The sequence below is a fragment of the Myiozetetes cayanensis genome, unplaced genomic scaffold, assembly GCF_022539395.1.
Source record: "Myiozetetes cayanensis isolate MyiCay16 unplaced genomic scaffold, myiCay2020 scf1, whole genome shotgun sequence".
NCBI lineage: Eukaryota > Metazoa > Chordata > Aves > Passeriformes > Tyrannidae > Myiozetetes > Myiozetetes cayanensis.
This window is the reverse complement of record NW_026086604.1, coordinates 69,676,408-69,690,548: the sequence shown is the minus strand read 5'-3', so window position 1 is coordinate 69,690,548 and position 14,141 is coordinate 69,676,408. Positions and strand designations below refer to the sequence as shown.

The 14,141-nt window shown below is 53.8% G+C and overlaps 1 protein-coding gene across 1 annotated transcript; it reads left to right on the top strand.

Annotated features, from left to right (window-relative positions):
• The first annotated feature begins 488 nt into the window (after nt 1-488).
• LOC126648052 (myosin-7-like) lies at nt 489-13,743 on the top strand. The gene is given in 40 exon segments (XM_050330728.1): nt 489-704; nt 1,121-1,264; nt 1,683-1,839; nt 1,970-1,997; nt 2,238-2,248; nt 2,251-2,348; nt 2,679-2,771; nt 2,869-2,932; nt 3,134-3,232; nt 3,325-3,428; nt 3,515-3,653; nt 3,738-3,856; nt 3,965-4,114; nt 4,296-4,466; nt 4,611-4,920; nt 5,001-5,068; nt 5,205-5,292; nt 5,405-5,522; nt 5,607-5,730; nt 5,923-6,059; nt 6,140-6,266; nt 6,380-6,508; nt 6,587-6,829; nt 7,152-7,328; nt 7,444-7,589; nt 7,686-7,776; nt 8,448-8,837; nt 8,928-9,054; nt 9,157-9,275; nt 9,625-9,821; nt 10,030-10,213; nt 10,452-10,617; nt 10,699-10,823; nt 10,906-11,214; nt 11,349-11,552; nt 11,744-11,869; nt 11,947-12,222; nt 12,667-12,762; nt 13,410-13,544; nt 13,644-13,743. Coding segments are annotated over 40 exon segments (5,811 nt in total). The 5' UTR covers nt 489-503; the 3' UTR covers nt 13,665-13,743.
• The last annotated feature ends 398 nt before the right edge of the window (nt 13,744-14,141 follow it).

The window sequence follows — 14,141 nt, the reverse complement described above, 5'->3', positions numbered from 1 at the left end:
GTGGGGCTGGGCACTGGGAGCACTGGAAGGAACTGAGGGGTGTCTGGGGGAACCGGGAGGGGCTGGGAGGGATGGAGAAGTACTGGGTTGTACTGGGAGGTGCTGGGGTGGGGTAAAGGGCAGGTACTGGGGAAACTCAGCTTAACTGAAAGGAACTGGGAGCACTAGGGAGGGTACTTGGACTGCCAAGGAAGAACTTGGGATGGAGACAGGGACAACTGGGAGGAACTGGGAGCACTAGAAAGTAACTAGGAGCAGTGGAGAATAATGGGGGAGGATGAGACTACCACCAAGGGTGGACTTCAGATGGGACTGACTGGGAGGACTGGGAGCTCTGTAGAGGAATGGAGGTTGGGGGTGCAACCAGGAGGAACTGGGAGATCTGGAGAAGAACAGGGGATGATGAATCAAAGAAGGAGTTGGGATGGGGTCAACTGGGAGTAACTGGCAGCACTGTGAGGGTCTGATCCCTTCTACCCCATGCAGCCTCACCCAGCGCCACCATGCCTGACGTGGAGATGGCTGAATTTGGGGAGGCCGCCCCCTATCTCCGTAAGTCGGAGAAGGAGAGAGTGGCCGCCCAGACCCGCCCCTTCGACCTGAAGAAAGACATCTTTGTTCCCGATGAGAAGGAGGAATTTGTTAAGGCCACCATTGTCAGCCGTGAGGGCTCCAAGATCACTGCTGAGACCGAGCATGGCAAGGTGGGGGCACCCCAGCCACATCTGGGACACCAGGATCTCAAAATAGTAACTCCATCCCCCATGGGACACAAAGAACCCAACCCACTTTCACTAGAACCCAAGAAACATCTAGATTTCAACAGCATCCACTGGATTCTCAGACCCCACAGCATCTCCTCTAGAACCCAGGAAACATCTAGACCCTTACTCCCCTCCCCATCACCCACTGGACACCTAGACTCCCTCCTACCCTCTCCATCAACCAAGGGACACCCAGACCCCAAACCATCTTCTCTATCACTTGAGGGACACCTAGACCTTCTCCAGCTCCCAAGAGAATACCCAGATGCCCAGGTCCCAGCCCTATGGGAGGAAAAACCTGGGGCAATTCCTTGCCCTGTCCTCCCAACCTATGGTGTCCTCTTTACCTTGAGCAGACAGTGACGGTCAAGGAGGACCAGATCATGCAGCAGAACCCCCCCAAGTTCGACAAGATCGAGGACATGGCTATGCTGACCTTCCTCCATGAGCCCGCCGTCCTCTACAACCTCAAGGAGCGCTACGCCTCTTGGATGATCTATGTGAGTTGGGAGCCCCACCTGTAACTTGGACAACCCTTCTCTAGACCCCTTGGGCCAAATAGACCCAGGGTACCCTTTCTTCAGATCTCACGGGCCACCCATAAATGGGATGTCCCTTCTTCACACCTCTTGAGCCACCCAGACCAAGATGTCCCAGACCCTTTGGGACACTCGAAACCAAGATTCCCTTCTCCAGATTCTAGGGGCCATCCAGAACTGGGATATCCTCTCTCCAGACTTCTTGGGTCGCCCAGACCCACAATGTCCCATCTCCAAGTCACGTGGGCCACCTAAACCCAAGACATCCCTTCTCCAGACCCCTTGGGCCACCTAGATACAAGATGTCACTTCTGCAGACCCCTTGGACCACTGGTGAGGTGGCATCTCATGACTCTGACCCACCTACCTCTTTCTCCAGACCTACTCAGGGCTCTTTTGTGTGACTGTCAACCCCTACAAGTGGTTGCCCGTCTACAACGCTGAAGTGGTGGCTGCCTACCGGGGAAAGAAGCGGAGTGAAGCTCCACCCCACATCTTCTCCATCTCTGACAATGCCTACCAGAACATGCTGACGGGTAAGGGCCTCCTGCAGGGACCCCAACCATACCCCCTAATCCTTTCTGGGGAGTAGAAGATGTGGAGCAGATGTGGGGCAGAGCCAAGGTGGACTTCAGAACCTCATGCTTCTTCTCCTTGTCCCACCAGATCGGGAGAACCAGTCCATCCTCATCACGTGAGTGACCTCATATCTAAACATGTCCTTAGCCCTGCTCATCTGGCACATATCCCCTCCCCTTCTCTTTCGGAAGCCATGCCCACTGGCACAGCAAACCCTTTCTCACCACCTGGACTTCTCTGTGGATATCCATCATCCACATACTGCAAATCCCACTCCCTGCCCAGTGAGTCCCCACCCCTAGCATCATAGCCCTGCCCACAGCACTCAGCCCTTGCTTTCCTTGGCTGCCCTCAGTGGAGAATCCGGGCAGGGAAGACAGTGAACACCAAGAGGGTCATCCAGTACTTCGCCGTCATCGCTGCCATTGGTGACCGTGGCAAGAAGGAGACGGGGTCCCCAGGCAAGGTGAGGGCACTGGGTGGGGGATGACAATATCTGATGCCTGTCTGTCCAACTAACCACACAATGTATCACCCAAACAATTACCCAACCAACCACCCAAACAATCCAACCAACCATCCATCCAAGCAACCATCTATCCAACCTTCCATTCATCTATCGCAGCTCCATCCCTCCAATTAACCATCTCTCCATCCACCCATGGCATCAACCCAGCTCCCTGCCCATGCAAACCTACATGGACCTCTGTGTCCTCCCACCCATCCATCTCAACCTCACAACCCCAACTCTTGCCCCTCCCTGTGACAGTCCCACCATGTTGTCCTATCCCACCAGGGCACTCTGGAAGACCAAATCATCCAGGCCAACCCTGCCTTGGAGGCCTTTGGCAACGCCAAGACCGTTCGCAATGACAACTCATCGCGATTCGTGAGTGTTGGGGGTGAAACCTATGGGGGTAGTGTCTGTGGATTGGGGTCTTCTGGGAAAAGGTGGCCACCTCCACCTCCTGCCACTGCTTTCTCAGGGGAAGTTCATCCGGATCCATTTTGGGGCCACTGGGAAATTAGCATCAGCTGACATTGAGACCTGTGAGTAGGTTGAGGGCTCCATGAGAGGACATCTGGCTGTCCATCACTCCTCCATCCATCCATCCCTCCATCCACATGCCCATCCTTCTCCTCATCCTACCATTCATCTACTCTTCCATCTCCTCAAACCTCCATCCATCCATCCGACCCTCCATCTCCTCATCCCAACTTCCACTCATCTTCTCTCCATTCCTACTCCAGACCTCCTGGAGAAATCCCGTGTCATCTTCCAGCTGAAGGCTGAAAGAAACTATCACATCTACTACCAGATCCTTTCCAATAAGAAACCAGAGCTGCTGGGTGAGCCATGCTCCCACCCTACTCACAAACACCTGATCCCACATCCTTTCTGGAAGACTCCTACCTATCCCAACCCCATCTTCTCCTTGCAGACATGATGCTGGTGACCAACAACCCCTACGACTACGCCTTCATCTCCCAAGGAGAGACCACAGTGCCATCCATTGATGATGGAGAAGAGCTCCTGGCCACGGATGTGAGATGAGGGGCCACTAGCCCGTGTGTGTGTGTGTGTGTCTGTGTGGGCTGGAGAAGACCTTCATCCACGTTTTTGCCCCACAGAGTGCTTTTGATGTTCTGGGCTTCACCCAAGAGGAGAAGAACTCCATCTACAAGCTGACGGGTGCCATTATGCACTTTGGCAACATGAAGTTCAAGCAGAAGCAACGGGAAGAGCAGGCAGAACCAGATGGCACCGAAGGTTGGGTCCAATCAAAGTCAAGGTGGGAACTAGGGTGAACCCCATGGGCCTTCCAGGTTCATGTTTTCTCCTCTGCATCCTCAGAGGCGGACAAGTCAGCTTACCTAATGGGGCTGAACTCAGCTGATCTTCTCAAGGGGTTGTGCCACCCTCGGGTCAAGGTGGGCAATGAGTACGTCACCAAGGGGCAGAATGTCCAGCAGGTGAGTAGGACATCCCCAAAACCTCCTCCCTTTGGAGTGGCATGGTGCCATCTCCATCAAGGAGGACACTGAGAGCCCCCTCTCACTTGTGGAACGTCCCTCTTCCAGGTGATTTACGCTGTCGGGGCCTTGGCCAAAGCTGTGTATGAGAAGATGTTCAACTGGATGGTGACCAGGATCAACAACTCCCTGGAGACCAAGCAACCACGGCAGTACTTCATTGGTGTGCTGGACATCGCTGGCTTTGAGATCTTTGATGTGAGCCTTGGTTGACCCTGTTGTGTTGACCCCACTGGGTGTTGAGTTAACCATACTGGACAGTCAGGTGACCCTGTTTTCACTGGTTGTTCTGTTAAGTTCATTGGGTCTCAGGTTGACTGCACAGATCTTATTAGGTGCTCTGTTGACTCCACTGGCCACCTCCTCTCTCCTTCCCTAGTTCAACAGCTTTGAGCAGCTCTGCATTAACTTCACCAATGAGAAGTTGCAGCAGTTCTTCAACCACCACATGTTCGTGCTGGAGCAGGAGGAGTACAAGAAGGAGGGCATTGAGTGGGAGTTCATCGACTTTGGCATGGACCTCCAGGCCTGCATTGACCTCATTGAGAAGGTGCCACCTCCCCCCAGGGCCTTTGTGGGCTGAAGGGGCTGCTGGGGAAGGGCCCTTCCAGTTGGAGCTTGCCAGGGACCTCAAAGTTGGGCAGCTGGGTTGTTCTTGGTGTTCACTATGACCAACAAAGTCTTCTCTTCCCAGCCCATGGGGATCATGTCCATTCTGGAGGAGGAATGCATGTTCCCCAAGGCCACAGACATGACCTTCAAGGCCAAGCTCTTTGATAATCACTTGGGCAAGTCAGCCAACTTTGGGAAGCCACGAAACATCAAGGGGAAGCAAGAGGCCCATTTTGCCATCATCCACTATGCTGGCACGGTAGACTACAATATCATTGGGTGGCTGCAGAAGAACAAAGACCCCCTCAATGAGACAGTGGTGGGGCTCTACCAGAAATCAGCCCTGAAGCTCTTGGCCAACCTCTTCGCCAACTATGCCGGGGCTGATGCACGTAAGGGGTACCCCCTTCCTGAACATCTGGGGCTCTCCCTACCCTATCCCTCACCTGTCTCATCACTTCTTCTCCAACAGCCGTGGAGAAGGGGAAAGGAGCCAAGAAGAAAGGTTCCTCCTTCCAGACTGTCTCTGCCCTGCATCGGGTGAGAGTCCAGGGGTAATGGTGGATCCTAGGGTGTTTGGGCATGGAAATCATGTCCTAGGGCAGATAGCGGTCCTTGCTGGGACAGGCTGGGGGCCATCTTCATTTTCTTCATCATCTCTTCCTCCATCCTCCAGGAGAACCTCAACAAATTGATGACCAACCTGCGGTCTACCCACCCTCATTTTGTCCGTTGCATCATCCCCAATGAGACCAAGTCTCCTGGTGAGCCAATTCATGAGGGTTTATTCAGGGAACAGTGGTGGTCCCTGGCCAAAGGTGTTGGGAAGCCATGCTGTGGGGCAGGCCTTGACTCACCAGTCATGATGACCCACAGGTGTGATGAACAACCCCCTGGTAATGCACCAGCTCCGCTGTAATGGGGTGCTGGAGGGCATCCGCATCTGCCGGAAGGGCTTCCCAAACCGCATCCTCTATGGGGACTTCCGACAGCGGTAGGCACAGAGGCGATGTGGGAAGAGGGTTGACAACTCCACTGGTGCTGATCTCAGGATTTTTCTGTCCTCTCTGACTACCAGGTACCGCATCCTGAACCCTGCTGCCATCCCCGAGGGGCAGTTCATCGACAGCCGCAAGGGCGCCGAGAAGCTCCTGGGATCCCTTGATATTGACCACAACCAGTATAAGTTTGGGCACACCAAGGTGAGGTCACGTGGTTTCCATTCCCTGTGGTTCCACTATCCACAAGGTCTCCATGGTGGGACCAGGTTGACTCCATGGTCCCACCATCTACTTTTTCACCTGCACATCTGAGCTCACCCCATCCACCCTACCACCCATTCCTCCACCAAGCCTCCAGGTCTCAGCAGCATTTAGCTTCATCTCTCCTTGTAGGTCTTCTTCAAGGCTGGGCTGCTGGGGCTACTTGAGGAGATGCGGGATGAGCGCCTGGCCAGGATCATGACCCGCTTGCAGGCCCAAGTTCGTGGTTTCCTCTCCCGTCAGGAGTTCAAGAAGATCCTGGAGCGGAGGTGGGTAGAGATTGAAATGGTGTTGGGTCTAGGTTGAGTTGAAATTCCTGGTGACCTGCATCCTGCTGTGCCTTCTCCAGGGACTCACTGCTGGTGATCCAGTGGAACATCAGGGCTTTCATGGGGGTGAAGAACTGGCCTTGGATGAAGCTCTACTTCAAGATCAAGCCCTTGTTGAAGAGCGCTGAGACTGAGAAGGAGATGCAGGTAGGACAGAGCCATAGGTGGGGCAGGTGGGTGGGTGGATGGGGAGAGGGGAGGGTATGTGGGGACATAGAGGAAGCAATGAGACTTACAGGGGATCCTTGTGCCTCCTGCAGAACATGAAGGAGGAGTTTGGGCGGCTTAAGGAGGCCCTGGAGAAGTCAGAGGCCCGGCGGAAGGAACTGGAAGAGAAAATGGTCTCCATGCTGCAGGAGAAGAATGACCTTCAGCTCCAAGTGCAGGCTGTAAGTGACCTAGATGCCCCCAAAGCCATCCCCTCCCTCCTTTTTCCTTCACCCTCCCACCAATCTTCCCCCTTCCAGGAGCAAGACAACCTTGCTGATGCTGAGGAGCGTTGTGACCAGCTGATCAAGAACAAGATCCAGCTGGAGGCCAAGGTGAAGGAGATGACAGAGAGGATGGAGGATGAGGAAGAGATGAATGCAGAGCTGACAGCTAAGAAGAGGAAGCTGGAGGATGAGTGCTCAGAGCTGAAAAAGGACATTGATGACCTGGAGTTGTCTTTGGCCAAGGTGGAGAAGGAGAAACATGCCACAGAGAACAAGGTAAGGGTGGGGAGAGATCTTGATTTCAAACTGTGGGGACTTGAGATGTCTCGAGCCAAAGTGAATACGTTTTGAGGAGACCCATGGGTGGTTGGGTTGGGTTGCCAGGACCCAAGGCTGTTTGGGCTGCCAAAATTCAAGGGTGGTTGAGTTAAGTCATGAAGACCCAAAACTGCTTTGGTTGGGTTGTGATAACCCAAGGATGGTTGTGTTCTCCTGTGTCCCCTGACTTAAGCCCAGCTCAACCAAGAGCAAGAACAACTTCTGTCTCTTGTCCTACCTCTGATACCAAACTGAAGGCTTGATATTTCTCTTCCTGCAGGTCAAGAACCTCACAGAGGAGATGGCCGGGTTGGATGAGACTATTGTCAAGCTAACAAAGGAGAAGAAGGCTCTGCAAGAATCTCACCAGCAGGCACTAGATGACCTTCAGGCAGAGGAAGACAAAGTCAACACCCTGACAAAGGCCAAAGTCAAGCTGGAACAGCAAGTTGATGATGTGAGTGTGGGTCAGTCCTGCCACGGGCACATAGCTGGTAGCCTAGGAGTCTGAAGGTCCTTCTGCGGTTGGTGTTTGTGGGGGGCTCATGGGTGTGTCTCTGCCTCACTTATAGCTGGAGAGCTCACTAGAGCAGGAGAAGAAGATCCGGATGGACCTGGAACGGGCCAAAAGGAAGCTGGAAGGTGACTTGAAGCTGGCTCAGGAGAATATTATGGACCTGGAGAATGACAAGCAGCAATTGGATGAGAGGCTGAAAAAGTAGGGGCCCACCCACCTGCTTGTCCTTTACCTATAATGACCCTCTCTGCTGAGCAGGTAGGAATATGACTGCCTGGTGTTTCTCCCCACAACTAGGAAGGACTTTGAGCTCAACGCACTCAATGCCAGAATTGAGGATGAGCAAGCAATTGCAGCCCAGCTCCAGAAGAAGCTCAAAGAGCTTCAGGTGAGGTGGGCTTCAGCTTGGGGTTCAACCAGGAGGAGGAACTTGTCCTCCCCATTTTCTTCACAACCTTTTCAGAAAGACCTAGACCAGCATGCCACAAACCTGAGGTTTGAAGCCCATGGCCTGCCACTTGGCCTAGAACCTCCCTGTCACTTATCACCTTGAAATGACTCATGGGCTTCCAGGCAGGTTGGCTTTGGGGTAGGTTGAGCTGAACCAGTGGGTCTAGAGTACTCAAGGTAGTGGGGGCACCTTGGGTAGGATCATCTGAGCTGAGCAGACCATCTGGTTTGGATCACATTAACTCTGATGTCCTCAGAGAAGGCTGTGTGGAGCTGTCTGATCCAGGCAGATCTAGGGTTGGTTGAGCTGAATGTCTTCAAGACCCATTGCATTGAAGAATCTCAAGGTAATTTGAGAAGGTGGAGTGTCTTCAGATAAGGTTGGGTTGATCTGGAGAGCTTGAATCTTGACTGTGTTGAAGAGAACTGAATGGGATCAAGTCTGGTTGAGGTGAAGGATCTCCAGTTGTCTGGGTTGAGCTGAAGAGTCCACATGCAGTTGGGTTGACTTGAATTGACTTTAAGACTCTCCAGCTTGATTGGTTCAATTGAGTGGAGGAGTTGGGTGAAACCAAGTCTGCTGACAGCATCTCCATCCCCTGAGCACAGGCACGGATTGAGGAGCTGGAGGAAGAGCTGGAGGCAGAGCGAACGGGCAGGGCCAAGGTGGAGAAGCTCCGCTCAGACCTGTCACGGGAGCTGGAGGAGATCAGTGAGCGTCTGGAGGAGGCGGGTGGTGCCACATCTGTGCAGATTGAGCTCAACAAGAAGCGGGAAGCAGAATTCCAGAAGATGCGGAGGGACCTGGAGGAGGCCACGCTGCAGCACGAGGCCACAGCTGCTGCACTGCGCAAGAAGCATGCCGACAGCGTGGCCGAGCTCAGCGAGCAGATCGACAACCTGCAGCGTGTCAAGCAAAAGCTGGAGAAGGAGAAGAGTGAGCTCAAGCTGGAGCTAGATGATGTCGGCTCCAACATGGAACAGCTGATCAAGGCCAAGGTAGGAAACAGGTCTCCAGCCTTGAAGGAACAACTCTTCCATTGCCCTCTCAAGGTTTTCTTTCAACTTTCTGCCCTTCCTGTCTCACAGGCCAACCTGGAGAAGATGTGCCGTACCATGGAAGATCAGATGAACGAGCACCGGACCAAGTCCGAGGAGGCTCAACGCATGGTCAATGACCTCACCACTCAACGAGCCAAGCTCCAGACAGAAAATGGTGAGAGGCTTGTTCTTCCCTAACCCAACTGACTATTCTTTGCCCAGTGAGGTGGCTTTGTGGTGTGTCCAGTGAGTCACTGTCCACCATTCCACCCCACAGGTGAGCTCTCCAGGCAGCTAGAGGAAAAGGAAGCCTTTATCAACCAGATGACACGAGGGAAACTCACCTACACCCAGCAGCTGGAGGACCTCAAGAGGCAGCTAGAGGAAGAGGCCAAGGTAAGGCTTTGTTGGGGAGGTCAGTGGGGCTAAATGTCAATGGTGAAGTTGGTTTGGGACTCAGAGGGGCAGTTGGAGAAAATGAGTTGAGGGTCTTCAGGATGTTCAGTAGGGTTGGTGGGTCTCAAGGAGGTTGGGTTGGGTTGGGTTGCATTGAGTTGGTAGTAAGGATGTTGGTTGGGTTGGTCCAGAGGAGGTTGGGACAGGTTGGATTGGTCTACAGGAGTTCTGATCAGCTTGCAGTGATGAAAACAAAATCTTGCTGAGTTGAAGAACTCTAAGATAGCTCAACTTGATGTGGACCCAATGGTTCACCTTTTCTTCACTTGATCTCTCTTTACCCACCCAGGCCAAGAATGCACTGGCCCACGCCCTCCAGTCGGCCCGGCATGACTGTGACCTGCTGCGGGAGCAGTATGAGGAGGAGACAGAAGCCAAGGCTGAGCTCCAGCGCTCGCTCTCCAAGGCCAACTCTGAGGTGGCACAATGGAGGACCAAGTATGAGACAGATGCCATCCAGCGCACTGAGGAACTCGAGGAAGCCAAGTAAGTCATCCCCCCATGAAGGGAGCTTCTAGGAGGACAGGGGAAAGCAGAGACTCTTCCACTGCAGAAGGATCTGGAGAAGGTAGAGAGACTGGAGATATCAGAGAAGAACCAAAAGCAGAGCCTTGTCCAACTGATGGGTGGAAGAAGGTTTGAGTTGGTCCACTTGGTCCATGGGTCACCACAGCCAGGTTGTCCCCTGGAACAGGAAGAAGCTGGCCCAGCGGCTGCAGGAGGCTGAGGAGGCAGTGGAGGCGGTCAATGCCAAGTGTTCCTCTCTAGAGAAGACCAAGCACCGGCTGCAGAATGAGATTGAAGATCTCATGGCTGACCTGGAGCGGTCAAATGCAGCAGCTGCTGCCTTGGACAAGAAGCAGAGGAACTTTGACAAGGTGGGAGAACCAAGAAATGGTGGAAGGAGAATAGTGGGAAGAGGGTGGAAAGATGTGGGACCCACCAATCATAGAAAGGCAAGAGAAGAAGTCCAGAAAAAAGGTGAACAACTGTCAAGGTCCAGGTTTCAGCAGAGCTCCAAGTCCCTACCAGAAGAGTGTTCGGGAGAGGAGGAAGATGATGAAAAGAGGGTTCTTTGTGGACAAAGCAGCTTCTGAGCAGGTTATGTCCCCATAGATCTTGTCCGAGTGGAAGCAGAAGTTTGAAGAGTCACAGATGGAGCTGGAGGCATCACAGAAAGAGGCCAGATCCCTCAGCACTGAGCTCTTCAAGCTGAAGAATGCCTACGAGGAGTCACTTGATCACCTGGAGACCTTAAAGAGGGAAAACAAGAACCTCCAAGGTGAGACCATGGTCCTTCATGTACTCACCATAATGTTTCCCACTACCTTCCACATAGTCTGATGTGTTCTCCTCTGAGCAGAGGAGATTTCGGACCTCACGGAGCAGCTGGGTGGCAGCCACAAGACCATCCATGAGCTGGAGAAGGTCCGGAAACAGCTGGATGCTGAGAAGCTGGAGCTTCAAGCAGCGCTGGAGGAGGCTGAGGTGAGCCAAATCCCATCCCCGTGAATCTCAGTGTTGTTCTGGCCTTGCCTGTGGTCCTAAATTTTCCCTCTGTCCCTTACAGGCCTCTCTGGAGCATGAAGAAGGAAAGATCCTGAGGGCTCAACTGGAGTTCAACCAGGTCAAGGCAGACTACGAGCGCAAGCTGGCCGAGAAGGACGAGGAGATGGAGCAGGCCAAGCGCAACCACCTGCGGGTGGTGGACTCGCTGCAGACCTCACTGGATGCTGAGACCCGGAGCCGCAACGAGGCCCTGCGTCTGAAGAAGAAGATGGAGGGTGACCTCAATGAGATGGAGATCCAGCTCAGCCATGCCAACCGCATAGCCGCTGAGGCCCAGAAGCAAGTCAAGACATTGCAGGGCTACCTCAAGGTACAAATAAGAGTTCTGTTTCATAAGAATGTTGAGATGTAGTAGGTCACATCACCCCACAATGGAAGAAGAGTGGACCTCCAGCCTCTTCCCCACCATCCACATTCACCGTCTTCCCCTATGCCACCTTGTAGGACACCCAACTGCAGCTGGATGACATGGTCAGGGCCAATGAGGACCTGAAGGAGAATATTGCCATCGTGGAGAGGAGGAACAACCTCCTCCAGTCCGAGCTGGAGGAGCTGCGGGCAGTGGTGGAGCAGACTGAGAGAGCCCGCAAGTTGGCTGAGCAGGAGCTGATCGAGGCCAGTGAGAGGGTCCAGCTTCTCCACTCCCAGGTGAGACCTCATGCACTTTCAAGGAAAGAGGTCACCTCCATCCATGGGGTGGGATTCTAATGGGTTGAGTTACCAAGATGTCCAGATCCTTGAAGCCTGCAGAGTTGGCAGGGGTGAGGGCATTAAATACTGAAGAAGGATGGATTAGCAGTTCCACAGACACCTCATGAGATCCTCTTCTCCATCTCCAGAACACCAGCCTCATCAACCAGAAGAAGAAGATGGAGGCTGACATCTCCCAGTTGCAGACGGAGGTGGAAGAGGCCATCCAGGAGTGCAGGAATGCTGAGGAGAAGGCCAAGAAGGCTATTACTGACGTGAGTGTTGTGGCAGGAACAACAACTAGGATATCTTCCAGTGGAGGTTTTTTCTACTTGTTTCTCTCCTCGGACAGGCGGCCATGATGGCAGAGGAGCTGAAGAAGGAGCAGGATACCAGCGCTCATCTGGAGCGGATGAAGAAGAACATGGAGCAGACCATCAAGGACCTGCAGATGAGGCTGGATGAGGCCGAGCAGTTGGCCCTCAAGGGGGGTAAAAAGCAGCTGCAGAAGCTGGAGGCCCGTGTGAGGGAGTTGGAGAATGAGCTGGAGGGTGAGCAGAAGCGCCATGCTGAGAGTGTCAAGGGCCTGCGCAAGTCCGAGCGTCGCGTCAAGGAGCTCAGCTACCAGGTGGGTTGCCCAAGGTGGCCCTGGATGTTATCCCCCGTCCCTGTGTCCACAGGGCCTTATGTCTGATGCTGTATGTGACTTGCAACGTGGCTGACCTTCTTGCCAGAGAGACACAGGTGAACTAGACTACCCACTGCTTCTATGTCCAATACTGCTGTGGGACGCAGAACATGGTAGACTGGGTGGTCATGAGCCACCCAGTCCACCTCCCAGCATCCACTGGGTCTTTGCATGACCCAAAATCTCAAATGAGACCTCATCAGGGACAGAAAAATTATACCTTCACCGAAGGGGACATCCCACCTTCTGCCCCACAGCAGAGGACACCAGAGGGCCTCCACTCCTCAAGATCATCTCTAACTCTCTCCTGATCCTCACTGCTCTGGTGGTGATCCAAAGCACGGATGGGGTCAGGTCCTGATCCACATGTGTCTCACCCCACAGACAGAGGAGGACCGCAAGAACCTGGTCCGGCTCCAGGACCTGGTGGACAAGCTCCAGCTGAAGGTCAAGGCCTACAAGCGACAGGCGGAGGAGGCGGTGAGCAGTGGAGGGCAGCTTTGGGACCACTCCCCAGGGGGGAGTGTGGGGTTGGGGTGTGAGACAGGACGTAGGGAGCAGAAGGGGACCTTAGCATTGTTAAGGGGTGGAGTGTCAGGGGCTGAGGAAGGTGGGCCAAGGGAGAGGTGGAGGGTGGTGGGATGACTGGTGGGACAGGTGACTAGAAAGTTGAGTGGATGTTTGATTGGATGGAAAGTTGGATAGATGATGGTGGGATGAGTGGCTGGCTGGCTGGAATGTGGAATGAATGGATCATTGCAAGGATAAAAGGTTGGACAGATGGGTGGAAGGTTGAGTGTTGGAAGGATGGATGAAATGTTGGCTGGCTGACTGAATGGACGTACAGAAGGAAGGTTGAATGAGTGGAATGTTAGGTGGATGGATGGATGGATGGATAAAAGGAAGGAAGGTAGGTTTAGTGGGTGAAAGGTTGGATGGATAGGATATTATAGTGTTGGTTGGTTGAGTATATGTTGGGTGGCTGGAGATGGAATTGTTGGAGGGACAGGTGGGTCCATAGTGGGCCAAATGGAGCAATAAAAAAGCCAGATGGAGGGACAGCTGGCAGGGTGGCAGGAGGCCAGACAGAACTGAGGTCGAGCACCACTGATGTCCCTGTCCCCCAGGAGGAACAAGCCAACTCCAACCTGGCCAAGTTCCGCAAGGCACAGCATGAGCTGGATGAGGCAGAGGAGCGTGCTGACATTGCTGAGTCCCAGGTCAACAAGTTGCGGGCCAAGAGCCGTGACATTGGAGCCAAGGTGGGACCTCTCCCTGCCCCACAGCTGCCCCATGGCTGCCATATGGCTGCCCCACAACTCCCCCATGCTTACACTCCATTTTTTTTCATTCTGCATCAGAAGGGACTCAATGAGGAGTGAAGCTCTGGACTCCCAGCTGTATTCCCTGGACCTCTAAGTGCCCCACTCCTGCTCCCAGTCCCCTAACCTTGGTCAGCCAATAAAAAGCATTGAGCAGCAGCACTTTGTGTGGGGCTGGGTTTGTGTGGGGCTGGGTTTGTGTGGGAAGGGTGGGGTTGCCTCATGACATGGCACCCACAAGGTGGATGTAGTCCACACAAGAACAACTACCAGTGTGCAACCCAGCACACCCCACAGCATGATGCAACCAGTTGCACAGTGCAACACAATGTGACCAATGGGGTGCACCTTAACCTCAACCTGCCCCACTGTGTATCTCAACCTGCTCCATGGTGCTCTTCAACCTCAACCTGCCCCACACCAACCCATGTCCATGTGGGGAGAGACATGTCCAGGGGAAGATGTGGGGCTGGGGAGGGAGGGGTCCAGAAGGCAGGGGAAGCATCTGGGTCCCCCACATATGGAGCAGAGACTAAG